The sequence below is a fragment of the Mirounga angustirostris genome, unplaced genomic scaffold (genome assembly GCF_029215605.1).
Source record: "Mirounga angustirostris isolate CCGP_5_RB_7025 unplaced genomic scaffold, mMirAng1.0.hap1 SCAF_15, whole genome shotgun sequence".
Classification (NCBI taxonomy): Eukaryota; Metazoa; Chordata; class Mammalia; order Carnivora; family Phocidae; genus Mirounga; species Mirounga angustirostris.
In genome coordinates, this window is record NW_026991723.1 from 67444061 (window position 1) to 67471982 (window position 27922).

The 27922-nt window shown below is 37.2% G+C and overlaps 1 protein-coding gene across 3 annotated transcripts in view; it reads left to right on the forward strand.

Moving 5' to 3' along the window:
- Positions 1 to 27922, forward strand: part of SLC44A1 (solute carrier family 44 member 1) — a 198145-nt gene that overhangs the window by 145268 nt on the left and 24955 nt on the right. Inside the window, exons 14-16 of one of the 3 annotated variants that reach the window (XM_045882819.3) lie at positions 2705 to 2941; positions 4873 to 4953; positions 7966 to 10369. In XM_045882819.3, coding sequence (XP_045738775.1) covers positions 2705 to 2941; positions 4873 to 4953; positions 7966 to 7989 — 342 coding nt within the window. In that variant the 3' untranslated portion in view covers positions 7990 to 10369. Of the gene's footprint in view, positions 1 to 2704; positions 2942 to 4872; positions 7553 to 7965; positions 10370 to 27922 lie in introns of those variants that run through there. The other 2 variants (XM_045882818.3, XM_045882820.3) reach the window with 2 other exon arrangements.

A 27922-nucleotide genomic window follows, 5' to 3' on the forward strand; every position in this document is an offset into this window, starting at 1 on the left:
TTCAAAATTGTCTCAAAATCTCTATTTGATAATACTTCTTCTAATATTAATTACAGGCAGTTTATTTGGCATTGATGAACAAGAAATGAGAATATGAATTATTACGTAAATAGGTGCTATTTTACTGGTAAATAAAATCTTTCAAAACTTGAGTTCCACGTGGAAAGGGCATCATAAATGCAAGATTTATGGTGGAAATGAAAGGAAGAAACAAAGATTGCCAGGCACTGTGTTACATGCTTTTAGAATGCTTATTTTAACAATTATGGGATGTATGTACAATTTATGTCTCTTTTAAAGGCAGAAAAACAGATGCAGAAAGGTTAAATTTCAACTTGCTTGGAGTCACAAAACCAGGAAGTATTAATTCTGTGATTCAAATCTACATCTTTCTGATTCCAAAACCAGCACCCTTTCCTTCCTGCTGCTCACATCCTGCCCTGTGTATGAATCTCTAATATTGTATCACCAATAATTTATTCTGTAAATCAGGAGAGTCTAAACTTTTTAAATCATGTATTTTATTAGAAAAAAATTTTGATCACACTTCCTAATATATTTACATTTATTAATATATGTATAGCTTTTAATAATATGTATTAAAAGCATAGTATAAAAGAAAGTTTCAACAAATGTGAGATACAATTTGAAGTTCCAGGTGAGCCCCTTAAATACTCCTTGGGTATGTGTACCCTGCTATGGAAACCACTGATACAGACCAGTACTTCTTATAGGCTGCGGACTTTATCAGAATGACCTGAGGTTCTTTTTAAATGAATATTGCTGGGCTTCGTCTTAGATCAAACCAACTGGACTCGGGGTAGGGCCCAGGAATCTGTGTTATTCACGAACCCCCCAAGTGATAACCAGCCCCTCCATTGTTTGAGAGCCATTAATGTATCCTCTGCTTGAATAAATGCATGACAGCCTTTCATTATATTTGAGAGTAATTATTACATTTCTTTGACCTTTTTGACAAAATATCATTAACTCTTGAAGTTGTTTCTAATGTGACAGTATCCAGCCTTCCACCTCAACAGCTTTTACCTCAACATTGGTTTATCCGAGCTACACCTTCTCCCTATAATTGACTTTACTTAACATTTCAATGTGGCTTAACTTTAAGTGGTATAATGAGAGCATAAAGAACCTCAGTCCTTCTGTAGGGCGGATATCAAAAATTTGAAGAAGAGATTTCAAAAACAGTGGTTTCATTCTAAAAACCAAAAAGAGTGAAAGAAAATAGATATAATTAGCGATCTGTAGAAGTCACCCCAGAAAGTAAGTAACTGTAAGAGAGGATTCCTGAGTGTTTTCCACAAAAAATGGTGGAGGGTCTTCCAAATTTTGGGCAGACCCAGACTTGCTCCCTAAAATCATCCGAGAAGGGTCAATTTATAGCCTAACCAATATTTCGTCCCCAATGCATTATAGCTCTTGGTTAAAATAATGGTGAAGGAGAGATGCTTTGGTGTGGGTAAATAGTAGGGAAAAGGCAAGAGAATTCTCAGTCTGCCCATTCTCAGCACTGGGCAAGGAAAGGCTGCTGTGGTTCTGGAGACTCTTTCTTTTCCTTTGTTACTTAATGCTGGATGGTAGGCCAAGTAAGGGGCTGAGCAAGACTGTGTTTAGGATTCAATATAACCTATTGCTGCTTTATATCCATATCCAAGTATTTGCTGAGTTTTTACTTGCAAAGAGTGCTCGAGTTGGCATCGTAAGACCATGATTTGGGTGGTATCTGCTCTTCTGCTCTGTGACCTTGGGCAGGTTGCCTGGTGTCTCTGAGCACGTTTCCCAGTCTATAAAATGAGGATGATGATGTTTGCCATAAACCATTCAAAGGGACTGAAAAGCTGAACTAAAATGTAGTAAAAGAACCACAAGAAATGTAAAGTGCTGCCTGGGAAGGATCAGAGTAGGTTGTTCTAGACAATAAGCAAATTGGCTATTTCTTGTATTCTTCTATGATGGATGTTTATGGCAGTCTCTTTCCTCACAGGTAATCCAAATATAAATTTCGTGGCAAAACATATTAAATTTGCCACCTATTCTATGTGAAATAAAATATGAAACAAGGAAAAAACTCTTATGTTTGTTGCAGCCTTATTTATACCAGAAAACAATAGAAGTCTCCAGTTGTAGGAGCCCGGTCAAATTTTAAGCCCCCCATAAGATGAAATTATGTGGCTAAGTATTTATAACATTTATAATGATACTATAAATATTAATGAATAGCTTTTAATGATTCATATGTATAATACTATTTCATATATGTAAAAGTGCTTAGAAAGAAACACATAGCAATACCCTGGAATGTCAGTAATTTTCTTCTGAGTGCTAATAGGGCCATTTTCTAAAATATGCATACACTTATTTTAAAATTGCGACAGGTGCTACATATGGGAAGTTTTAAGGAACAAGCATAACACTTGGAAAACATGACTATTTTTTCATGTAAACCAGAAGTGTTTAAAGGATGATGTTGTATTTATGTGACGTGCACGTTATGTGTGTGCGCACATACAGATGTATATGTGTCTATGGGTCTGTGTGAATGATACTTCCTAACTTGAGGTGGAATGAATGTATGCCGCCATCATTTATAAATATTGAAGGGAACTTGAAATCTGCACATGATGAAGAAACAATGGTTTTCTGCCGTAGGCTATTAAGTGTGTTCTTTGTTCTCTCTCTGCTTCAGGTGCTGATAGTCTGCAGCACAGGCTTGGCTGGGATTATGCTGCTCAACTACCAGCAAGATTACACAGTCTGGGTGCTGCCTCTGATCATCGTCTGCCTCTTTGCTTTCCTAGTCGCTCATTGCTTCCTGTCCATTTACGAAATGGTAGTGGATGTATTATTCTTGTGTTTTGCCATTGATACAAAATACAATGATGGGAGTCCTGGCAGAGAATTCTATATGGATAAAGTGCTGATGGTAAGTACTTCAAATGCCCTTGACTGCTTTAGGGGTAAAAATACTAGTCAAAATATTTTGTAAAACGTTCTCTGTCTTTCATTCCTATTATATGCAACTGAGTGATTCACAGTTAGACCTGCAGTGCTCATGAATGAGCTTAGTCTTAGGAAAATCAGGCAAGAAGGTCCTTGGGCATGGATGGGACCATTTAAATACACCTAGCTGGAGCAATACCCATTAATAGTCCTGAGTTCACATTATTTCAGACTCCTGCCTCCCTCTCTGCAGTTAGACAGATTAGAATTGAGTTTTTCAACCTGAATTTTAGCCCTTGAATTGGAACACTGGACCACCGATGTTCTAAGTGCCCTTTCCTAAAGTGGAGTTCAAAGATGTCCCAGGTTGTAGTACCTGCCTGTATTTCTCCATCTATCACCTTTCCAAATATTACTGCTGTCAGCCCCATTAAAACTCATTATCCTAAGTATGCCAGGCCAAATTGAAGGTGTTTTGTAATGAATACAGATTAACAGGCCCATGATTGTATTGTTTTCCATTAGTCAAGATCCAAACCTTTACACAGGTATTACATTCAGATTCTTTATAAGTTAGGTAGCCTCTGCAGCTTTCCTATATTAGAATCTCTATAGAAATTGTTTACAAATTTAGACATCCTATTTAAATGGTTCAAATACTGTTATCAATGTCAAATTCTACCAAATTAAGGATACTTCTTAATAATAGGACTTTGCTATTAAGCTGTGAAATATTCCTATTTGAAGAGTGGGTAACATTGAAGACTAAATATTAGACCTTGAGATAACAAGTCCTCTTCCAGGAGCATGTTTTATCTAGTTAAATCTAAAATAAGTGTGTCTATAAATAGATTTTTTTCCAATCACAAAAATTCCAAATGATTTAACTGGCGTATTTGGTACTGATTATCTCTTTCACTGAGAACACCATCAACTAAATTTCGGACATTTTCGTAACGTCTAAATTATAATTCTAACTGGCTGTTTTCATGATGGAATTTGACTTGTGAGCATTCCATCTCCCTTCTGATTAAGGCATTGAGAAGAATTTGGGGATGTCTGGCTGGCTCAGTCAGGAGAGCGTTTGACTCTTGATCTCAGGGTTGTAAGTTTGAGCCCCACATTGGGTGTAGATAAAATCTTAAAAAAAAAAAAAAAAAAAGGAAGAAGTATTTGTTTTTGTTTTTTAAACACCTGATCCAAAGCTGAGTAAACGAAATACACTTTTTCTTCTTTTAGTTTTTTCTGTAAGAATAATGAGGATATTTAATGGAGAAGCGCTCCGTAAACTTTGACAAGATGGAATTGTTTCCTTCAGGGCATAATCCCATTTTAGCTACTTTTGACCATAGATTCTGGTTGTTACTTCCTGTCTTCCTGCTTTATGGAGTAATTTCAAAAAGCCAGATAGACTTTTTTTTTAAGTAGCTTATTTATGGTTTGGTAAAAACGGTATTTTGACTTTAGTGGTATCGATGCTTTCTTTTACCTTCTAGGGTTATTTTAAAGAGAGGTCTTCTGGAGTGAAATGCTCTTGTTGTTCCGTTTAACCTTGATACGGAAGAAGTAAAACAACAAATAAAACAATAATCTATGGGAAAATAGTCCTCTTCAAAAAAAAAAAAAAGAGTTAGGTATTTTCTCTTCCAAATAGAAGTAACATTCTCTCTTTGAACCTAAGTGCAATGGTCCCAATGAATGGATGGAAATAAGATTTCATCTTGACAAATTGCAGCCTACCCACACAAACTTATCAGCTCTTGTGTAGGATACTAAATATTATTTATTGCTATGTTTTTAGGCCATCCCTTTACTAACATTGAATCCAAAAATGTAAATGCTCCTTAGGATTCATCTACCAACCACAATCTGAAAGGACCTAAGAATTTATGCCATTTGGTCCATATTTTGCAGGAGTTTGTGGAAAACAGTAGAAAAGCAATGAAAGAAGCTGGTAAGGGAGGCGTTGCTGATGCCAGAGAGCTAAAACCGATGGTAGGTGGACATGAGGAGGTGGCCGGCCTCCAAGAGTTTCATTTTCACTTCCTCTCTCTCTCTGTCTTCACTGACTGCACTTCTTCCGGAGAAGCTGTTATTATCTGTCTCACACAGGATGTATTGCTCTTTCTGTTTGTGTGTTTACCCATCACTTGGATGGCAGAATTCTTGTCACAACTGAGACCACCTTCTGTAAAAGTAAGCTGAAAGGAACAGCGTCTTTTTCAGTGCTCATGGTGGGGAAGGGGCTATTTTTGTCCCTAAACTAATATTGCCATTTCTGGGGTGGGGGGTGTGTTTTGGTTTTGTTGTTGTTGTTGTTGTTTTTCTTTTTAACTGTCAGTGTTTGGTTTTCATCAGACTGAACATTTGGTTGTACACTTAAACTGACAGTTTGATTTTTGTCATTTTTGGAAGGTGATAATAATTCCTTTCAACTTGCTAAAATTCATATCCCCCACTTTTTTAATATTGGTTTGTTTATGTTGCTGTCTTTTATCCTTCGCTTTTTCTTCTGTTGCCTGGATTGTACTTTCTTTGTTTCTTAAGCTATTTTTCAGTAGAAAACAAGGTTATTTCCATCAACACTCACATTCCCACTCAGTAAGACAACCTGGTCTTGTCTAGCCTCAGCTTAATTGTGAGAAGGATAAATTATCTCTGCTCAGTGATACATATGTATTATAAGTACTCTACTTTCATTTGACAAGAAGAAACTTAGTGTAAGAGAATCCTGAGTTGCTTTTCCCACAGATATTCTCACCTCTGCATAATGACAGATGTCTCTCACATATGTTTGTGTAATTACTGCCTATTTTACAAATGTATTGTTCTTAAAGAGCATGTGACTTCAAAATATTATATAATTGCCTACCTCCTTAAACAGTTCATTTTAAATAACATATCTTCTAATTGCACATAATGTCCAAAAGTGTGAGATGAAGACTCTTCTTTCTTCTTTCTAGTTTAATAAGTGGTTGATTTCATAGGTTTCCATCTTGAGAAATACATAATATAAAACAAGCCCATTTAAGTATATAAGAGTAAAGGAATGGGTTTGTTTAAGGTAGGGGGAAGGGAGGCTATATGTATATGCAAGATAATTACATATTCAACCTAAATTAAAGCCTCAGCAGAATGTTTAGATATAAACTTTTTCCTCCATAACCCCTTCCAGGCCCTATTTTGGTGTTGCTTTTAATAGCACTGATGATTATAAAGTCAAACCTTCAATGTTTAGTTCCCAAGGTAGAGATCACTCTAATCGTAAGTGAATTATGTAGCTTAAAACTCTTAGTTTTAAGCATGCATCAGCCAGAACTGCATTGAGTGGGCAAGGGGTACCATCAACAATGCCCCCGGTCTGGTTACTTGCCTTCCCTACCCTTTCTTTCTGTATCCCCCTTACTTGACACTGGCTGACAGGAACAACAGTAAAGATTCTTGCCAACCTTCTGGTGGCGTGGGTAAATGAGGAAGGCTTTCTTGTTGTCGCTCTTGGCTTATCTTACTTGTTCAGTAAATAAAATTCCTAGCCTATAACTTAAAAAGGTAAAATATAAAGTCTTAAAATGTAAACTATCTTACCCCCCACCACTTTCTGTCTTCTAGTGGTTGACACTGCTATTAAATCATTTGTCAGTAATAATCATTTTTCAAAAGGGAGAAATATGTGGAGGTCTAGACTAGCTTAGTTTGAACTATGAATTGGCATGTATTTCTGCATTATCCGTTAGTGAAAGACAAATTGTGGTAGACCAGAATGCAAGTATTCCTTCCCTTACCAAACCCCAATTCATAGGTAATAATACTAGGAGAATTGCCCAAGTTATGTGGCATTCTACCAGAGGCGAGGAGTTTAGAAAGATTTTTTTCCCCTAATATTGCTTTCAGTTTTAAATTAATGTCCCTTAACTCAAACACTGCTTTAAAATCTTCATTCACTTTTTGCTTTTATTTTATGTTGTTCATCAGCTCATTGCTTGCAGATTAATGACAAAACTCTCCACTCTGTCCCAAAATATATCTTTTACGTGCATTGTTCTTCTGGTGCTTTGGACATTATAGCATTTGATCCCTGAGAATGATGTTTTATATGTTTTAAAAAGTTCCCAGGAGAGAAGTTGAGATGTTGTTCACAGAGTAGTTGAATATTTTAAGCATAATCAATACCTCTAATTCTTATCCCTTTTTTGCATTAGCATGGTAACAGTTGACCACCATCTTGGATGTGTCCCTAAATAATTATCTGAGAAATTCCTCACTAAAGTTTAGGGATTGGTAGAATTTAGGATTGCTTATTTGTATTTGCTTGTTTTAATTCACATGTTATTCCCATAGATGAAAGTTCTGTGAAAGCATCATACCTATTTTGTTGTATCTATACAACCTGCTCTTTAAGTTCACTGGTCTATCTTCTTTCTTAATGGGATATTTTAATTTAAGGTTTACTTTTAGCCTATAGAATAATGTTCAGGAAAAAATGATGTTTTAGATTTCCCTTTTGACAGGGGATCATTGAACTAAACATAAGGACTTCCAGTTTTCCTCTTGGACTATTTCCTTTTTTTTCTTTTTTTTTTTTTTTTTTTTTTTGAGAGAACCTCACTAGTTTAGGAAACTTTGAAGGTTTGTGAGGTCATCCTATACATCTTTGAAAATGATTTTAGAAAAATTGATCAAATGTGATGTAGAAGTTTAAGAAAGAGACTTTCCGGCCCTCTGCGTACTGGAAAGAATTTATAGAGGAAAGGGAGAAAAAACCTGGACACTGTAGCAACATAGGCCAGAGACGTATTTGCTGCATATCTCAAAGATGACCCAGAAGGAAGTGTGACTTTCAATATTCATAGGAATTGCAGCCCCTGGAATATACGTTCGGGGAGAAGGGCTCTCAGTCCATTTTGCTTTGTTGCCGCTTGTGACCATCTATGTATTTGTAACATCATTCATGATCTCCTTTTAATGGTAATTGTCTAAGATTGTACTCTGTATGACTTTGTTTTCTAGGCTTCGGGAGCAAGTTCTGCTTGAACCTAGCCGACCGTTATGGAACCCATTGACATTCCAAAACAATATATACACAACTATGTATTTGTGTGTGTGGGTGTGTGTATATATGTATATGTATGTGTGTATATATATGTATATGTATATACACACACACACATAATCAGCCAAAATCAGAGAAAAGGAACAGGGATTTAATACCTTTTTTATGCTTATTTTTGTCAAACATGTACTCCTTTCATACGGGTGGCTTTTACAAGGCAACTGCCGTCATTTAATGTTTTCAATTGTAATTGTCTTAATGGAAATGTTAAGATTCATATCTGATTAACATTTTTAATAACTTAGAGGAGATTTTAACTTTAGTTATTTAAATTAGGTAAAATGATTGTACCGAATTCCCTGTCTAATGTTTATTCAGGGGTGATTTCCCTGATGTGTGCATAAAAATCAAGGTCTTATTTTACTGATGCATAAGTCCTAGCCAGTGAGACTAGGCATATGCTTTCAGATAAATAAGGAGATACTCCAGTCATTTTTCCCCAATCAAAGAAGCCATGTCATTTTACTTTTAGAAACATACTAGTGGACTCAATATGGGAATTTTCATAATAGTTCATGCATTTGTCAGCCGACATTAAAAAGTAACCAACTCCTCAGGTATTTGTGGTTTACCCTAAGCTTCTATAAGAGAGTAGGTTAAAAAGAAAAGGGTAGATAATCTTTCTTATGCAAACTGTGTTCTTATAGTTTGTCTTTCTTTCATTTTTTACTTTAGTAGCATCCTCCACAGATTGGTGTGCCTGATTTGAAGGAAAGCTGGGGCGCCCAGCAACTTTAGCCTTTAAGTTTCCATGTATTGATTTGCAGATTAAGTAATGCTGGGAGGAATAAAAAAAGAAGGGGAGAGAGAAACATGCAAATTCCAGTGCTTGGGCTTCTGCTTTTAAGGAACTGAAGTGGCTTCAGGCTAAGCGGCCATTTTATTCAAATGTTTGCTGTAAAATCGGAAAGCATACTGGCAGGTGCTCCTCTCCTTGGCAATTCATTAAGTATCCAGAATTCTACAATGTTTAACTGAAGAATTGGTTATGTTTTGATCCTCAAGTGTTGAATATTCTTTTTGTTTGGGAATGGGTTTGGGGTTTTTTGTTTCTCGTTTTTCTTTTTTATTCCTGAAGCTTACCAGATATGAATGGCTAATATTCCATTGTTCTGCTTATTGTAATGGTGAATGCTTTAAGAAAAAAAAAGTGTAATTTGCTAAGAATAATTCATGATCTGTTTATGCGATAACTCCTTTTTGTTACGATTTTTTTAAAAAAAGCTATTTTTGTTAATGTAAAGTAAATATTTCAGAGCAAATTTTTTAAACTTATTGCACTAAATACAGGCTCTGTACAAAAAAAAAAAAAAAGCCTCAGCATTTTATCATTCCATGGAAGAAGAATCTTTTGAAAGAAAGCATTGCCTCTTACCAGAATTAGATAGTGAATTAGACCGGTATTATGGAAATGCATTCAATAATGTCACTAGGGCTTAATAAGCAGCGGTTTGCTCATGTGCTTGCTTTCAAAGGGTTAGACCTTTAAATTGCTGCAAAAGGTAAATTGTATTTTTTCTTCTTTTCTTTTTTTTTTTTTTAGTATCCGTGTTCTTTACTCTAGCTAGGCTAAAATTTGCTAAATGCCTTGGTTTCTTTTCAAAGCTCATGTAATATTTCTGATTTTTCAGAATATTTGCAATAAGAGTCTGGATTTAAAAATAAAAAAACACAAAACACACACACACACACAGTTAAGAGCTCATATCTTGGCAAGAACTGGGAAACCAACATTATGAGAATAGCTATTTTGAAACAATAATTCTCCAGAAGTTAACATCTAACATTGCCAGACAATTTCATTGTACTCTTTTTGTATCATTTGAAATGGAATAAATATAATGATGTAACTAACAGTTATCCAAATAGATGAGAGAGCAAATCATGTAAGAAAATTCAGAATACCTTCTGTTTCGTAGCCACACAGATTTTGGACATTAAGAAACATTGGGAACTAAATTTAGGATTGGAAAAAGTCTGGAAGATGAGTATCAGAACAGAAGACATTCTATTCTAGGAGCTAGCTATTTTAGGAGATGTCCCTCCAAAGTGACCTGATGGAAGTCTTGAATTTGGAAATTAGGTTCTACTCACTTGGACATCCCAGCATCACGGACTCTTGCTGTTCCCCTGTTCCATTTGCTCGCAATCTCAGCTATTTGGAAGCCACCAGGAATGCTTTCTAATTATCATTTGCAACTAGAACTGTAATCAGAAAGAAATTTTGTATTTTTGTATAACTTGATTGTGTGCCATTTTATATAACAGGTCCTGTTTTACAAATAAATTTTGTTCTACTAACTTTGTGTTTAGAAATTATGATCTATGTGTAACCATGTCATTTGAGTTCCAAATTAATTGCCAGGCTGTTTTCCCTAAGTAAATGTGTGTGCATATATATGTTACAGAGACACACACAGAGAGGTATTTAACATATAGAATATCACTCTCATATGAGCTTCATTCCTTGATACATTTTATAAAGCCTCACAGAGGCTTTTTAACAATATTTCAATGTTTTGAGGTTATGTTTGGATATTCCTGCTGCCTCTTTCATTCATTGCGAGTCATTCTTCAGCTAGCTCTGGGCTGCCTTATTGCTGTTCGCTCACTGCCTCCCATCTTCTGCCCAAGTGAGAAGAATAGATGAAGAACAAAAATTATCCGTGATACGTGCTGACCTGAATAATTTTATAAGCCATTGACTCTGTGTTGTGGTTTGTGTCTTTTTCTGTGGTGGATCTTCAAAATCGTGTTCAGTACTGACATCTCCAGAGTACAGTTACGGTCCACTAGTGTAAATGGTGATCGTGGTGACCAGAGTATCACTGTGGGTTCTGCCATCAGCAAAAGGCTCTGGCACATGATTAGACTTTGCAGGCTCCTGCCTCAAGAGTCAATGATGCTGTAATATAAAATGGAAGGAAAAAGGTTATATTTCAGTGTAAATCCAAGAGACCTATCTTCTACGGGAGGCCTAACCAGTACGTTAGGTAAACATTAGGAATTTAGCTAGGGCATTGAGATTATATAATCCTTACATGGATGAGCAGAGCTCAAAGCAGGTTGTTCCTTTAAACCATTTAATTCAATGCTTAATGTTTAGGATTAGAGCTTTTATCCTATCCTATAGCATGATTAAGTCCTACGTTACTGCAATGTAAGTAGCTTAACTGTGTTTTGGTCCCCAAACTTTTTCCATAATGGTTGGGGAGGAGGCACTCACTGAGTCTCTTTCAAAATTATGCTGAAGATAAGTTTTTTTCTTTGTAGAGATGTTCCCTTACTCTTGTATTTTCTTTTTTCAGCAAAGAACATTAAGCTGCTGATTTCCAATACCATTGACCTTGGTATCTGCCAAGGGCCCTTGTCTTTCCAGGGCAGTTTCAGGATTTCATCCCAGTATGGGTTAGTGAAGAGATGACCCCTTCCTTTATCCTGGTCCTAAGCTGCTGCTTTATACCAGAGTGATGATGCTTCTCCCACCAAAACTGTGGGCACCAAATATCAGGCCATATCAGTGCCCCCGAAGCTTCAACCATCTCCACCATGCACAGTACTAGCTAATAAAGGCCATTTCCGGAGATCCCCACCCCAACCCACCCCACCTGCAAAATAGGACTATGGGGTCATTTCCAAAACCAGAGCTGCCAGTTATGGTGACCTAAGCATTTTATTTTATCTTTGGTCAGTAACCTTCTCATCTGAATTTCTGGAGTTTCCAGTAGCCTTAACATAGCCTGTGAGAAGTTACCTTCAGAAAAGTCTTTAAGCTTTCACCTTTCAGTAAGTTCTCTACTGCTTTTTTTATTGCTACTTAAAAAAAAAAAAAAATCCTGAGAGTCTGGAGGCTTTCACCTGCCACAGTTAATTTTTGTATCTTTTCATATATTCCATATGACAGATAGGAATGTGCTATAAGGGCTTGCCTAGAGTTGTTAAGACGTGGTCTGTGAATATATATTGGAAAATTGCAGGTTCATAAGTAAATACACATGAAGCAGAGATTTGCGTATTATAAATTCACAGCATAGACTGCCTTTTGCTTTAAATGCATATTCATGTATCTTTGTGTACTAAGGATGCATATTTGCCCTTTTGAAAAGTAGGCACTGTTCAGATACAGTGACTGCTTTTGGAATTAGCTCATCTTTGATTAGTGGCACATAGCCTAAATTTTGAAAGCAGGACCCTTGTAAGCTTGTAACAAACTTCAAAAACAAAACAAAAAACTAAGTATGTTGTATACATTTGTCAATTTAAAATAGCACATTTTCCCCATCCAGATTTCATAAATGTGAGCCAAATTCTTATTCTCCACATTTTAAGAGGAAAATTTTAATCCAAGATTCAAATCTTTTAAAATATCTTTCTTATAGAAAACTTCAATGCAAAGTTTCTAAATTTGAGAATTCCTGTGGAAAACCTTTCTATAGAAATACTATAGTACCTTTTCTTCCTTCCCATCTTCATGATTTTTATATGCATAAAAAAAAGACAAATGTTTCAGTTTCAGTATTGCATGAACAATGACCACTTTTGTAAATTACATGGACAGGATTTAAGTTTGATATTTTCTAAAGGAATTCATTAGTAAATGTGTGGAAAAGATATGAAATTATTAGGAACCAAAATATTAGGCAATTTTATTCCATTTTGATACTCAGTTTTATAACTAAAATGATTTCCTGAGGAATAAATACTCCAGGCCAGGGCATTCAGAATAATAAAGCTTTTAGGTTACTCAAAGTCTAGTCAAGAAAGATCTAGCTGAATATGAAAACATTGTAATTCCCAAATGTTTCAGAAAATTTTCACTTTTATTTGCTAAGAACTGAATTTAATATTTGATATTCATAAGCAGATTCTTAATCTTTTGAGAGGACTATGGGCCCCTTTGAGAAGCTTATGAAAACAATGGACTCTTTCTCTCATATGCACATAGCACATTTATGAACATTTAAAATGGTAATAGAATTTCAGGGCCAGCCTCCACCCCACCATCCTCTTAGGGTCCAATGCACACAAATCAAAGGCTCCTCTAAAGTTGGTTTGATAACATGTTTTGAAATAAAGTAGTGATTAGGCCTCCACTAAAAATACTTCTAATATGGTACTAACCAACTTCTAACTTGGAATTATTTGTATAACCTGAAGACTTTCATTTAGTACTAGCTTTGGAAATAGAAACCACACTAATATGAAGGAGTAAGAAAATGGTCAACACCAAATCTTCAAGACATTTAAGATTTCATTCCTTGGAGGTGTGATGGTGTGTGTCGGGGAGGGATTTTGGCAAGCTACCAAATTATTTGCAGCGGACAAGAAAATCTAAGAAGTGAATAAGGAAGGAATCCTTACAATTATCCATCTACCAAAACACTTGATTATTTTTTATTGTTGCTCAGATAAGACAAATGTTATCAGTAGATCACTGTCTAAAAATGTATGTCATCATGACCAAGAACAGTTGAAGATGATGAGAAATTAGCAAACTCAGTATAGTTCACAACATTTTAGTGGAACGTTGCAGGGGCAGATATTGGGGGGCGGGGAGAAAGGGAATTCAAAAGTTATTTTTCTCCCTACTTTAATCAGGGAGCTATTTTTTTGTTTTGAGTGTTTTCTAGTCCCCACTACAGCAGACTTTGGCCACTCTGCCCATGAGACTGTGTCTCCACTCCCCCACATCCACCTCAGCTTCTTAGGGAAGCATGTGGATTTTTTCACATCTCAACCTTACTATTAGGTAAGGGTGCCGCATCTACATGGAGGGCCCGCAGGGCCCTTAAAAGAGCAGGCAGAAATCCTTAAAGGAGTTTAAAGGTCTTTTAAGATTTGATTCCAGTGAGTCATGATTTGTAGTCAGACATCAAACCGTTGCCTACATTTTCAAGCTGAAGAAAGCAGTGGGAATCTCATAACTGGCTGGAGAAGAAAGGAGGAAAGTCAGCTCCCTCCCCCACCCCACACCTCCAGAAGAGCTTTAATGAACCTTCCACAGTAGCAAATGGAGAGACCGTGGGTAGAAATTCCCATAACGGGTGAAAAAGGGCCTAAGTCCAGTGTAAGTATCTGCATTTGATATTCCTTTTGTTGTAGACGTGTATAACTTAGAATGTTCTGATCTTCACATCTGAATCTGATCCACCCATCCTGTCCGATTGGAATGTAGTTTGAGTTAGTTATTTTTTTCAGGAATTTGTGTTAAATCATTCTGTGTGAGTAAAAGTAAGGACTGAAAAGAAGACTTGAATAAATGGGCACGGAACTGAGAGGAAGCTCCAGCCAGCATCCCACGGACCATTCTACCTGCCACTAGAAAATGTGAGCACTCTCTCTATTTACCATTGATCATCAGGCCAGGATTCATAAATTGTGTTAGATACCTCACAGGAATGAGACAATAATAGGACAGCGTTGGGGGCTGATGATGTGAGACATAGACTCTTAAGGAAATCTTCCCCATCCTCTGGGTTCCAGTAGTCTGTGATCAGAAGTTCTTTTTGGCCCCTCTTGTTTTTGTGCTAGTTTTGATTTTCGGAGACTTAGCATAGGGAAAGTTACCTTTCTTCTGTGTTGCCTTAGTACAACAAGATTATGTTGTGTTGCTGAGGTTTCCTGACTTCCTTCTTCCTATAAAAGGGTACTGGGAGCTCCATAATGAAAAGAAGTTTCAATGTTACTGTCTCAGAATATTCTTGACCACTGAATGCACTTCAAACAGGTCTTGTACCCAATGACGTAAGTTCAGTGGGTTGTTAGCTGATTTGATTATAGGAGGAAAAACATTACAACCCACAAACAAAAAAGTAGGGAGAAAAGTATGGAGGGCACCTAACAAAATGACAGGGGCTCTGGGGAAACAACCAAAGACAAAAGCGTATCTTCTGAAGACCAAAGGCCCAACTTTAAGTACGTGCTGGCACAGCCCATCTGAACTTCGGGAGTTTAGAATAGAGCTCCTAGAATAGGCAGCCGAGCTTTAAGATGAGTCAGTGCAACAGGGACCTGCTATTAATCTCTCAGGCTCTGAGCCTTATATCCAGTGTCAGGCCCAGCCCAGTGTATGGGATGATATGAATAGAAAACACACATCAGTGTGTCTCGATTGCTCACTGCTGTGTGATCCAGCATGAGAAATACATCATGGTGCCGCATATTTCTCAACCTGATGCCTTTTTTGTCTTTGTCATTTTCTTTCACCATTTGCATCCTATTTCATAGTGTCAAAATGAATTTTTGTATCATGTCCTGTCTGTCCATTATGAACTGTTAGGATCACAGTTCAGCCTTCCATGAATTCTGTAGTTCGGGATCCTTTACCTTAGCGTTATTGTGAGCTTTTCCTTATCCCAGCATCACTACACTGTATTCAGGTGGGGAAACAAACATGTAGGTGCTTGAACATGCCCCACAGACACGGTTGTAGCCCTACTCTTTGTGACTGTCATTATTGACACAGTGCAGACTTTACAGAGAGAGCATTATGCTCTCAGAGGACTTTAAAAATATGTATATTAAGCAATTAACTTTCTGGAATTATCAAATCTTGCTGGGAAATTAACTTCCAAGAGCTCTGAATTGGATGGAATTCCATCTGGCTTCAGAGTACATTGAGCCTATATGAAATGGAGCTTTGAAATGTTTTTCTTGTGCAGAAATATGAACTAGAAAAAAAGTGCTGATCCAATGCTAAGTTTTCTCTGTGTACTGACTCAGTTGCCAGAATTATAATGAAAACTGTATTTTAGTCTAACAAATGTATAGAATTTTTTATGTAATAAATAAAATTTTATAGGAAAGAATGTCATTGTCTACTGTGTTGGAACACTTCCCCATGCCCAGGGTGGTGATTAATAGTAGTGGAAGGGAGGAAAATAATTTGCCCCTACCCTTCTGAGTTCTTAGTTGAGACCCCCCCCATAACAGAAGACAGATTCATGAGAGAAAAACACGCAAAAATTTATTAACGTGTATACCTCATGTGTACATGGGAAAGACCCAAGGAAAATTGAGTAACCCACCAAGACGGGTTAGAATTCAAGCTTAAATACCATCTTACTAGGGAAGGGTAAGGGGCCGTGAGGTAGGTCTGTTAGGGCAGAGGAGATGATTTTTAAGAAAGATGAGTGGGCCCTGAGAAGAATAAAGGAGAGGTAAGATAGTTTGTGAGAGAGTTTTCCTGGGTGTGGTGTTGACTTCTTGTCTCCTGTGATAAATCAGTTCTCCCTGGTTGATGAACCTCCCAAGAAGGGAGTTGATGACAATTGAGTTTCTTTTGGAGGATCTGTCTTCAGGCAGATGAGGAGAGGTCAGAGAAATCCTCTTCCTGCATTTGCTATTTTTCAAGTACCTACAGTTCAAAATGATCAATATACCAAAATGGAATTTTGCAGGTGAAATGTTTTGAAATCCTACAGGTCATATTTTGGGGCAGCATATTCTACTCTTCAATAGAAAGTGATCCTGGGCAACATTTTGCCTTCAGATTAGGTCATTATGCTGCAAGGGTGCCCTAAAATTTCCCAGCTCTTCCTTTCTAGCCCCTCCTAGCATATCCTAGGGTCTTTGAAGTACAAAATATAAAAGGGCTATAGACTAAAGAAGTACAAAGTTCATCCACTGCCCAACCAGGCTTGAGTCTGAGTTGCCCTGTGAATACTAAGGTTGCAACTGAATTAAGTCATTAGGTAGAGTAGAAAAAAGCCTGTTGGATAAGGTTTACAATGGAAAACATTTTTGCCTGGTACTGTGCCCTGCACGTAACTTGCAGCCTAGATCTGTGCTGAGTTAGTGAGTTTGTGAAACTGTGGTATGCCCTCATTTACGCAGTTGGCTGTGCCCCATTAAAGCTTGGAAAAATCAAGCTTGTTTAAAACGGATTGTATTTTAAATGAGACTGAGGAATAAGGAAGGGGATGTTCATAAGTGGAAGACCTTTTGTAATACCAGTAAACCTCTCCTACTTTGTTTCCTAATTTTGGACTTTGAGAGGCTGCTGTACAGACGGCTTTTCCTTAGTAAATGTGAATAATGCCCAGATCATAGCCCCAGATGTTTATCTATACCATCTTGCCAAAAGTTGTTATAGAACATTTGTGAGGCATCCTCAAATACTGGAGGTATTTGACATACTGAAGAATATTGATAAGTCTGGACTGTTAATTCTTTTTTTCGGTGGTTCTGATGCAGATTTACACAATTTCTTGTTCTATAGCCCACCTAGTGATTAAAGAGCCTGTGAAAAGCCTCACATCTCCTAAAAGGTACCCAGAATTTTTTTCTCTGTTTGGCTGTGGAAAGTATACTCTGTATTCGATTTCCAATTTTAGAAAATAATAAGATTTCTTTCAGGAAGAATACTATTTGTGCACTCTAGGTTAATATGTAAGTTAGGATTGAAATCTGAGCTTCAAATAGCTATATAGTTTAAAGCTCGTACAGGCGTTGAAAGATTCAGAAAGAAACCAGTGTCGTACGAGAATCTTTGGCCTTAGATCTCTGATCAAGTGCTGTGAAACTAATCAGTGCCTCTTCACATTATTTTTTTAGTTGTGGCAAGTAGCAATGAAAGCAAGAAGAGCATTGTGCCTTTAATTTGATATTACGCATTTACTATTCAAATCCTGAGAAAAATAACTTTAGAAGATGCACCTCAATTAAATTTGGGTTTTCAGAAAATGCAAAGCTAAGCTATTAGACCATTTCATGGACTTATCAGCAATTTCAATAAAAGTCTTAAAGCTTTCTAGATAGTTATAAGCTCCCTGGCCAAGTATTTCAGTCTAGAGAGGCGAGAGTAAAGAATTGCCTTCAAGGCAAAACAAAAACGTTTTTACTATTAATACTCATCATATAACTTTACACTTGGAGATAGGATACTAGGCATTTGTGTTTGATCTACTGTCCATCTGCCAGGAAGGATTCTCACAGCTTACAAAATAAAACAACTTAACAACAAAATTAAAATTAAAAATAAAAGGCAAATGAAAATTGAGAAAAGAAGATTAGCTGTATAAGAAACCCAAGGATGAGCATAAGACTGAACTGCTAGTTTTCTGTCAGTCCTCCAAAGAGGAAGTCAAGAAGGTACATAGTTTTACATGTCTAATAAAAGGAAGCATTGACTAGAACTTTAATAGGAGGGACTGGTCAGGTATTAAAAGTGTGTAATATTTAATGACTTGGCATAATGTCTATAGTCAATTTCAAAAAAAGGGATAAAGCAGCCTGATCTCATTTACGTAAATCAATATTTTTATACATTTTTAAATGACTGAAGGTACAGTAGATGCAATTCTATAAGAACTGGTAATCGGTTAATTGAAAAATTTGGTGAATGAAGAGAATCATTATTAATGAAAAAAATTTTTAAATACAAGTAGATAGTCATTGGCTAATCTTTGACATAGGTATAGTTCTTTTTTATGATTGAACTCCTCTGTCTTTTTTGCATTAACCACACCAATAATGTAACGACCTAAAAATGTGATAAATGAAATATGGTTTTTAGAAGTGGATCAGGAGTTTAGACATGTTTATGAAGCCAGCTGTGTATGGACTCCCAGATTTTTATAATTTCTTTCCATTGTTTAAAATTCTCACATACACATAATTTGAGAGTAATATTTTTAGTATCTTTATAGTCCTTCCAAAGCATTCAACTTAGTTTTCTTTGCAATTACTCTCTTCATACTCATTGTTTTTATCAATATGTATAATATTAATAATCATACCATTAGAATAAACACTGCACCTGGCATAACATGTTGGAATAAACACACCTGACTCTTGCTAAGCATAGTCCACTGATGGCTGTGAACAGAGTACACATGCCCCCAGGAACATTCAGCCTGCTATGACATCAACCAGTACCTTCTACAGGGGAGTGCAGAATGTCAGTTAATCTGGCAAGGTGGTGAAGTGGAAGTCGGCTAAGAAAGCCACCCATTTTACACCCAAATGATAATTATGGTTATCTCTGTGGGATTGTGGGTAACTTAATTTTTTCTTTGCTTATCTGTATGTTTAAAATATTCCTCTATAATTTCTTAATATGAAAAAACATAGTCACATTAAAAAGCAAATAGCTAGGTAAGTATAATAAAATGATAGGAACTAAACCCATATGGTAATAGATTTAATGGAGTAGAAGAGATAGTTCCCAGAACAAATTATATTTTTATAAGAATTTCATAAAAACTAAGGATATACCTCAAACGAATAAGGAAAGAAAGAGTTCACTTAATAAACGGTGTTTAGGACAATTGGCTTTCAGTTTGAAAACAAATCTAAGTCAAATCCAAATGGATTAAGGATATTTTTTTAATTAGACATGGGAAAGATCAGGGGAAGGAATGGGAGGGACGTAATAAATTTAGAAAGATTAGGTTTTAAAAAAAAAAGAGCATAGACTGCTGGGAGTTGGTGAGATCCATGTCTCACATTTTGTGGAAAATGTAACGAGTGAGGACCATTTCAGATGCATTTACTAATATGCATGTCTACAGCAGTGTGCTAGGTATATTCACTTAATTCAACAAGCATTTCCTGAGACCTCCTCTGGTCAGCCAGATTTATAATGTTGGAACCCAGTGGTAAATATTCACTCCCTGAGCTTAAGGAGCTCACAGCCTAATGAGGGAGATAGCAGTGAAGGTTAGGATGAGAACAGGGTGTTTTGGGAGCACATAGGCAGGTATTGGGGTCATTAGGAGAAGCTACCTTGAGCCGAGACTTGAAGGATGAGCAGGAATTAGCCAGATGATGATAGGAGAGATCGTGGGAGGGGAGAAGATTCTACTCAGAGGAATAGCAGTGATCATACAGCAACATGAAAGAACACCACTTGTTGAGCATGCCCTAAGCCAAGAACATGTGGATATGCAGCGAGAGGTGACTGTGACCCTGGAGAGGATACAGGAGTCTTGCCTGTGCATTTAGACCTGAACCACAAGCTGTCAGGAGCCTGGGACAGGAAGAGGGAGACCTGGGAGTGAGGAGGAAAGGGAAGAGGAATATTCCAGGGGGAAATCTAACAGGCCTGGTGACCAACTAGATCTGGGGAGAAAGAAAAAGAAATCGTGGAGCTCTACACTCAGAGCATGTCACCTCTGCATTTAAAGATAGGGGCTTGCACCGGATGGTCAAGTTCATCCAGGCTCTGCTTCTCTACTTCACTGAATATCAGAAATATTTACCTTTTCTTCTTAGTGCTATCTGATGTAAAATTTCTGTAATGATAAGAAGGAGTTAGTTGGAGAAGTTTAAGGGTCTGAAAATTCTTCTCTGTGCCAACAAAATATTTAGTTTTTCACTCCCTGATAGATGAAATCCACCCAATTTCTGGTTTCAATTAAGAGATCCCAACCTAAAAATGGCTGTGCAGTTTAGGTAACTGCAGGCAAACTCTGTCTCAGTGGCTGTAACTCTGTTCTACGAATTGTTAATCATCTGCGCACTTCTACACTAACAAGAAATAATGCAATATATTTGGTGTATTTGTATGTTTATATATTCATGCTCTACTTTTTTTCCAAAAAGGCATATATACAATAAGATTATTAAAAATAGAAAAGCAAGGGTGTCTAGCTGGCTCAGTCGGTGGAGCATGCAACTCTTGATCTCAGGGTCGTGAGTTTGAGCCCTGTGTTGGGTATAGAGATTATAAATAAATCAACTCTAAAAAAAAAAAATAGAAGAGCAAAGGATAAGCAAGAAGAAACAAATATGCTAGATTCTAGGACTAATTGTCACAGCATATTAAGGCATTAATATTTTGAGCTTCCTGGCAACCTGAAACGAAAGGAAAGCACCAAGATTTATAGAATATTATTCTTTGATGGAAGTAAGTGTATGCATTATTCAAGTGACTGTGAAAGCAAAATTAATCTGCATATGACTGTCAAATTTGGGTTTGGAGGTGCTGAGCTGATAAAGTCCCAACATGTAACTTCTTGAGTCTTTAACTAAATGTGTGACTTTATCCTTACCCAGATCTTCCTCTGTTAGGACTTAAGAGACACATTCTTAAGTGTTAATAAAACAGAAAGGAGTCTTCGTTTATTCCAAAGACATTTACCAAGTCCTATATTAGCTAAGGATACAGAAATGAGAGATCCAGTCTTTGCCTTCCGAAGTCTCACAGTGTTTAGGAAGGCAAAGGGGTGAATAGATGATTGTAATATAGTGTGCCAGATGCTCTAATGGAATTCACTCAGGAGCAGCATGGAGACTACTTGAATGTGGGAAGGGTAGGGAGATGGGATGTGGTAAGGGAAAGAAACCTTTTGCAAAAGGGAGGTAGTGTCTCTGCTCCAAGCAGAAGGAACAGTGTATATAAAGAAATGATATGTCTGTGAATCTGTCCCAGGGAATGGGTGTGGGGACATGAAATTGGAGAACTCAACAGAAATCAGATCTTGAGGGTCTTGTGTGCCATGCTCAAGGACCTGATTTTATGGTGAAGAAAGTGGAGACTCACTGAAGGATTTTAAGCAGGAGAGTGCTTGATGATTTGAGCATTTTAGGGGGAAAAATCACTGTGGTAGCAGGGGGGGAACTTACCCAACCTGATACAGAGTGTTTATGAAAACCACACAGCTGGGGTGCCTGGGTGGCTCAGTCGTTAAGCGTCTGCCTTCAGTTCAGGTCATGATCCCAGGGTCCTGGGATCGAGCCCCGCATCTGGCTCCCTGCTCAGCGGGAAACCTGCATCTCCCTCTCCCACTCCCCCTGCTTATGTTCCCTCTCTTGCTGTCTCTTTCTCTGTCAAATAAGTAAATAAAATCCTCAAAAAAAAAAAAAAGAAAAGAAAAGAAAACCACACAGCTAATATCATACTCAGGGGTGAAAGACTCAAGGTACCGATCCCTAAGATCAGTAACAAGACAAGCATGCCTATTCTTGCCATTTCTTTCCTTTTTTTTTTTTTTTTTTTTAGATTTTATTATTTGACAGATAGAGACAGCAAGAGAGGGAACATAAGCAGGGGGAGTAGGAGAGGGAGAAGCAGGCCTCCCGCTGAGCAGGGAGCCCAACGTGGGGCTTGATCCCAGGACCCCGGGATCATGACCCGAGCCAAAGGCAGACACTTAACGACTGAACCACCCAGGTGCCCCTATTCTTGCCATTTCTATTCAATGTTATACTGAACATTCCAGCCAGGGCAATTCAGTAAAAAAAAAAGGGGGGGGGGGAAGGCACCCAAATTAGAAAGAAAGAAGTAAAATTATCTCTCTTCCCAGATGACACAATCTTATATATAGAAAATCATAATGAATTCACACACACACACAATTAGATTTAAACAAATTAAGCATTGTTTGTGGGACATAAGATCAACACATAAAAATTAGTTTTATTTCTAAAGTTTTATTCCTATCTAACACGTAAAAATCAGTTTTATTTCTAATCTAAAAAGGAAATGAAGAAAACAATCCCATTCATAGTAGCATCAAAAAGAATAGAATCCTGAGAAATAAATTTAATCAAGGCTGTGCAAGATGTTTACATTAAAAACTACAAAATACCGTTGAAAGCAATGAAAAGAAGACATAAGTAAATGGGAAGACATCTATGTTCATGGGTTGGAAGGGTTAATTTTTTTTTTTTTTTTTTTAAGTAGACTCCATGCCCAACGTGGTGCTCGAACTCAAAACTCTAAGATCAGGAGTCACATGCTCTACTGACTGAGCCAGTTAGGCACCCCTGGAAGAGTTAATATTGTTAGCATATAATACTACTTAAACTGGTTGACAGATTCAATGCAATCCTTATCGAAATCCCAATGGCCCCCCCCCTTTTTTTTTTTTGCAGAAATGGTGATTCACAATTTCATATGGAGTTTTGCAAGGAACTCCATTTTGACAAAACAATCTTGAAAAAGAATAAAGTTGGAGAACTACCACTTCCTGATTCCAAAACTTATTACTAAGTTATGGTAATCAAAACAATGTGGTACTGACACATGGATAGATAATGGAAATCAATGGAATAGGATTAACAGTATAAAAATAAAAGCATGTGTCTATTGTCAACTGTTTTTCAACAAAATTGCCAAGACTATTCAGTGAGGAAATTTATCATTTCCTTATCATTTTCAATAAATGATGCTTGCACAACTTGGTATCTACATGCAAAAAAAAAAAGAGAGCTAAAGAAAAAGAAATTGGCCCTTTACCTCACATCATATGCAAAAATTTAAGTCAAAATGAATCAAAGACTCAATATAAGAGCTAAAACTGTAAATCCCTTGTAAGAGAACATAGGGGTAAATCTTCATGACCTTGGATCTGGTGATGTTTTCTTGGATATGACACCAAAACCCAAGCAACAGAAGAAAAATAGGTAAATTGGGCTTCATCAAAATTAAAAACTTTTGGCTTCAAGGCATACTATTTTTAAAAGTATGCAAAGGCACCCACATAATTGGAGGAAATACTTGCAAATCATATACCTGATAAGGGTCTAGTATCCAGAATATTTAAAGAACTCTTAATAGTCAACAACAAAAAGACAACCCAATTTAAAAATGAGCAATGCACTTGAATAGACATTTCTCTAAAGAATATATTTTTAAATTTTTTCTTTTTATTTTTTAAGATTTTATTTTTATTTATTTGACACAGAGAGAGAGTACAAGCAGGGAGAGCAGCAGGCAGAGGGAGAGGGAGAAGCAGGTTCCTCGCTGAGCAAGGAGCCTGATGTGGGGCTCGATCCCAGGACCCTGGGATCATGACCTGAGCCAAAGGCAGTTGCTTAACCTACTGAGCCACCCAGGTGCCCCAAGAATATATTTTTTTTTTTTTTTTTTTTTAAAGATTTTATTTATTTATTTTTTAGAGAGCGAGCGAGAGAGAAACAGCATGAGAGGGGAGAGGGTCAGAGGGAGAAGCAGGCTCCCCGCTGAGCCGGGAGCCCGATGCGGGACTCGATCCCAGGACCCTGGGATCATGACCTGAGCCGAAGGCAGACGCTTAACCATCTGAGCCACCCAGGTGCCCCCAAGAATATATTTTTTAAATGGCCAAAATACACATGAAAAGATGCTCAGTGTTATTAAGTATTATTAGACAAATGCAAACCAAAACCACAATGAGATATGACTTCATATCCACCAGGATGATTATAATCAGACAGCCAATAGCAAGCATGGATGAGAATGTGCGGAAAATGGAACCCTCATATGTTACTGATGGGAATGCAAATTGATGCAGACCCTATAGAAAATAATTTGGCAGTTTGTCAGTATGTGCTCAAGCATAGAATTACCATATGACCCAGGAATTCCTCTCCTAGATATATATACCCAAAATAATTAAAAACAAACATTGGAACAAAAATTTGTAAACAAATGTTCATCACAGCACTATTCACAATAACCAAAAGGTGGAAACAATCTAATATCCACCGACTGATGGATATGTATGCCCATACAATGGAACATTATCCAGTCATAAAAAGGAGTTAGGTACTGATACATGCTACAGTATAGATGAACCTTGAAAACATTATGCTAAACACAAAAGGCCATATATTGTATGAATACCTGTATATAAAAATATCCAGGATAGGCAAATCCATGGAGACAGGAAACAGATACAGTGGTTTTCAGAGGCTAGGGGAAGGGGGGTGGGGGGAAGAGGTTACTTCTTAGTGGATGTGAGGTTTCCTTTTGGGATAATGAAAACATTCTGGATTATATAGTGGTGATGATTGCACAACTTTCTGAATGTACAAATGCCATTGAATTGTGCCCTTTAAAATTATAAAATGTAACATTTTTATGTTATGTGTATTTTAACACAATTAAGAAAAAAACTAATGACACTGGTAGATATTATTCATTTAACTTTATTTTGAAATTTTAGAACTTACAGAAAAGTTGGAAGAATGGTACAAAGAATTCTTATATACCTCACACTCAGATTCCCAAAATGTTAGCATTTTATCACATTTGCTTTATTATTTTCAGTCCCTCTTGCTCTCTCTGTTGCTCTATATTTGTCTGTCTCTCTGTTTCTGATTCTGTGTGTGTGTATTCTATAGACTATTTAAATTTTTACAGTTGTCCCACTTATGTCCTTTATGGAAAAAAATTCTGGTCAAGAATCCAATCTAGGATCACACATTACATTTAGTTCCTTGTGTCTTTAATGTCCTTTAATTTAGAACAATTCCTCAGTCTGTGTCATTTATGACCTTGACATTTTTTAAGAGTCAGGCCATTTATTTTGTAGAATGTCCTTCAATTTGGGTTTAAGTTTCCTCATGATTTTTTTTTTTTTTTTAATTTGACAGAGAGGCAGTGAGAAAGAGAACACAAGCAGAGGCAGAGGGAGAGGGAGAAGCAGGCTTCCCACTGAGCTGGGAGCCTGATGCAGGGCTCGATCCCAGGACCCTGGGATCGTGACCTGAGCTGAAGGCAGTCGCTTAACGACTGAGCCACCCAGGCGCCCCTAAGCTTCCTCATGATTAAATTAAGTTATGCATTATTGGCAGAGATACCACAGAATTCATGTTGTGTTCTTCTTAGTGCCTCATCTCAGGAGGCACATAAGATCTGTTTGTCCATTATTGGTGATGTTAGCTTCCATCATTTGGTTGAGGTGGATTTTCCTGGTCTCTCCACTATAAATTTGCTATTTCTCCCTTTGTAATTAATAAGTATCTTGTGGGGAGATATTTTGAGACTATGTAAAGATCCTGGTTCTCATCAACCAATCATGGCTTTCGCATCTATTCATGATTCTTCTCTGAAACAACTACTACTGTGGTTTTTGCCTTAATGATGATTTTCTAATATCATCATTCCTTCTACATTAGTTGGTGTTCTACTATAAGGAAGAACTTTATCTTCTCTCCCACTTATTTATTCATTGGATAAATATCAAAGTATGAATTTTTTTTCTATCATCATTATCTTTATGCCCCAATTGTCTCACATTTGCCCAATAAGAACACATCCATACTGGCTTCTGTATCCTTTTGACCTGACTCTATGAGCCTTTGAGTACTTCCCTGTTTACTGACACAACCCAGATAGTCCAGGCTCATCTTGGGCTTGCCCTGTCTCAGCTCTATAATCACTAATGTCTTAAAGGAATCTTGGTTCCTTTTAATGGAAATTGGTATTTAGAAACCAAGATCTGGGCACTAGAAGTACTCATTGTGGTAGCTTTTATTGAAAATACAGAATATTGACTTTCTACCTAGTGGCATTTTACAATGCTTTTTTTTGTTGAAAAGGCAATATGAAAATACTGAAAATACTCCATCTTGTGCCAGTTCTATTTTTATTTTGTACACATTATTTCTAGTTCTGCATAGGAATGAACATGTGCATATATATGTATATAGTTATAGTTATATATATATATAGTTATATATTCAAAGTTGCAACCTTATGTGTCCTATCACTGTGTCTTCCTTTTTTCACTTACATTAAATCCTGATCCTAAATATGTTGTCATGCTGCTACCAGGGCTCAATCCCTCTCCTTTCAAATGGCTACCCAGAGTTCCACTGAGCAGCTGTGCCCTGTACATTTAAGTTCTTCCTTCTCCAATGTGGGCATGTAGTGGCTTTTCGGTTTTAGCTGTTCTGAGATGGTTCTGAAAATCTAGCATCGATGTTTTTTCTTCAGTTGTATTTGTTCCTCTGGATAAATTCCCAGAAGTCAAAAAAAGATGTTTGGTTTTTTTTTTAAGTATAACACAATCTATTTTCCTCACTATCTTTTCAACCTTTAATCTTTCACATTTCTTTCTCCTTCAAGGACGTCTGGAGCTCCAACAGTGCATTGGAGTTTCACTGGTCTTCATCAAAGTCATAAAGCAAGGGGTACCTGCCGGGTGCCCGATTCTGTGCTATATGGTTTGGAGATGTGTGCTTGTGCACGTGTGTATGTGTATTTGACTCCTCACAACAAATGTGCAAAGTGGGTCTTATCTGAGGAAACTGAGAGACAAAGAGGTTAAGGAGTTTTTCTGGTGGCAAATGGCAGATCCAGGATTCAACCTGAGGTCTTTCTTCCTCCAAAGTCCTTGATCTTTGTTTGCCACACTAAAGCTCTCCATATAGCCGTCATGTGTTTGCTGGGCTGCTACACCTGCTCCCTGCATTTAGGTCATATCTCCCATTTTTCTTCAGCATCAGCCTGGTTCTGGGAGTGCTTCCTGTTTATCTAAATTACAAAGGACAAGGCTCTTAGAAGCTAAGCAGACCTGAGAAGAAATATGGGTGGAATAGTCATTAACTGAAGGACCAACCCTAAGGCTTGCTAATTAATTTCAACCCAAAGGAGGGCTCCGAGAGAGGAGGCAGACGCCAGATGTGAGTAACAAAAAACCCCGAAATAACAGTTGCTGAAATAAAACAGAAGTTTATATTTCTCACACATTGCCCTAAGGCAATGCGTTACAGTGATTAATTAGGAGCATGAGCTCCAATTCAAGCACACCTGTATCTCTTAGGAGCTAGATGATCTTGGGCTCCAGCCTCTCGAGGCCTCTGTTTTCTACCTATGTAGTAGAGTAATAGTGTCCAATGTAAGAGAGTTTTTATGATTATTAACTACATTATTACATGTAAAATGCATAGAGCAGTTCCTGGTACATAGTGAATGTTCAGTAAATATTAACTCTTGTTGTTGGTCTTTTGCCTTAGTCTTGGGCAGTTTAATATTTTTCCCACTGATGTGGATGAAGAAATGGAAAGAGGGGCGCCTGGCTGGCTCAGCATGTGACTCTTGATCTTGGGTTTGTGAGTTCAAGCCCCATGTTGCGCATGGAGCTTACTTAAAAAAAAAAAGAAGGAAGGGAGGGAGGGAAGGAGGGCAGGCGGGCAGGC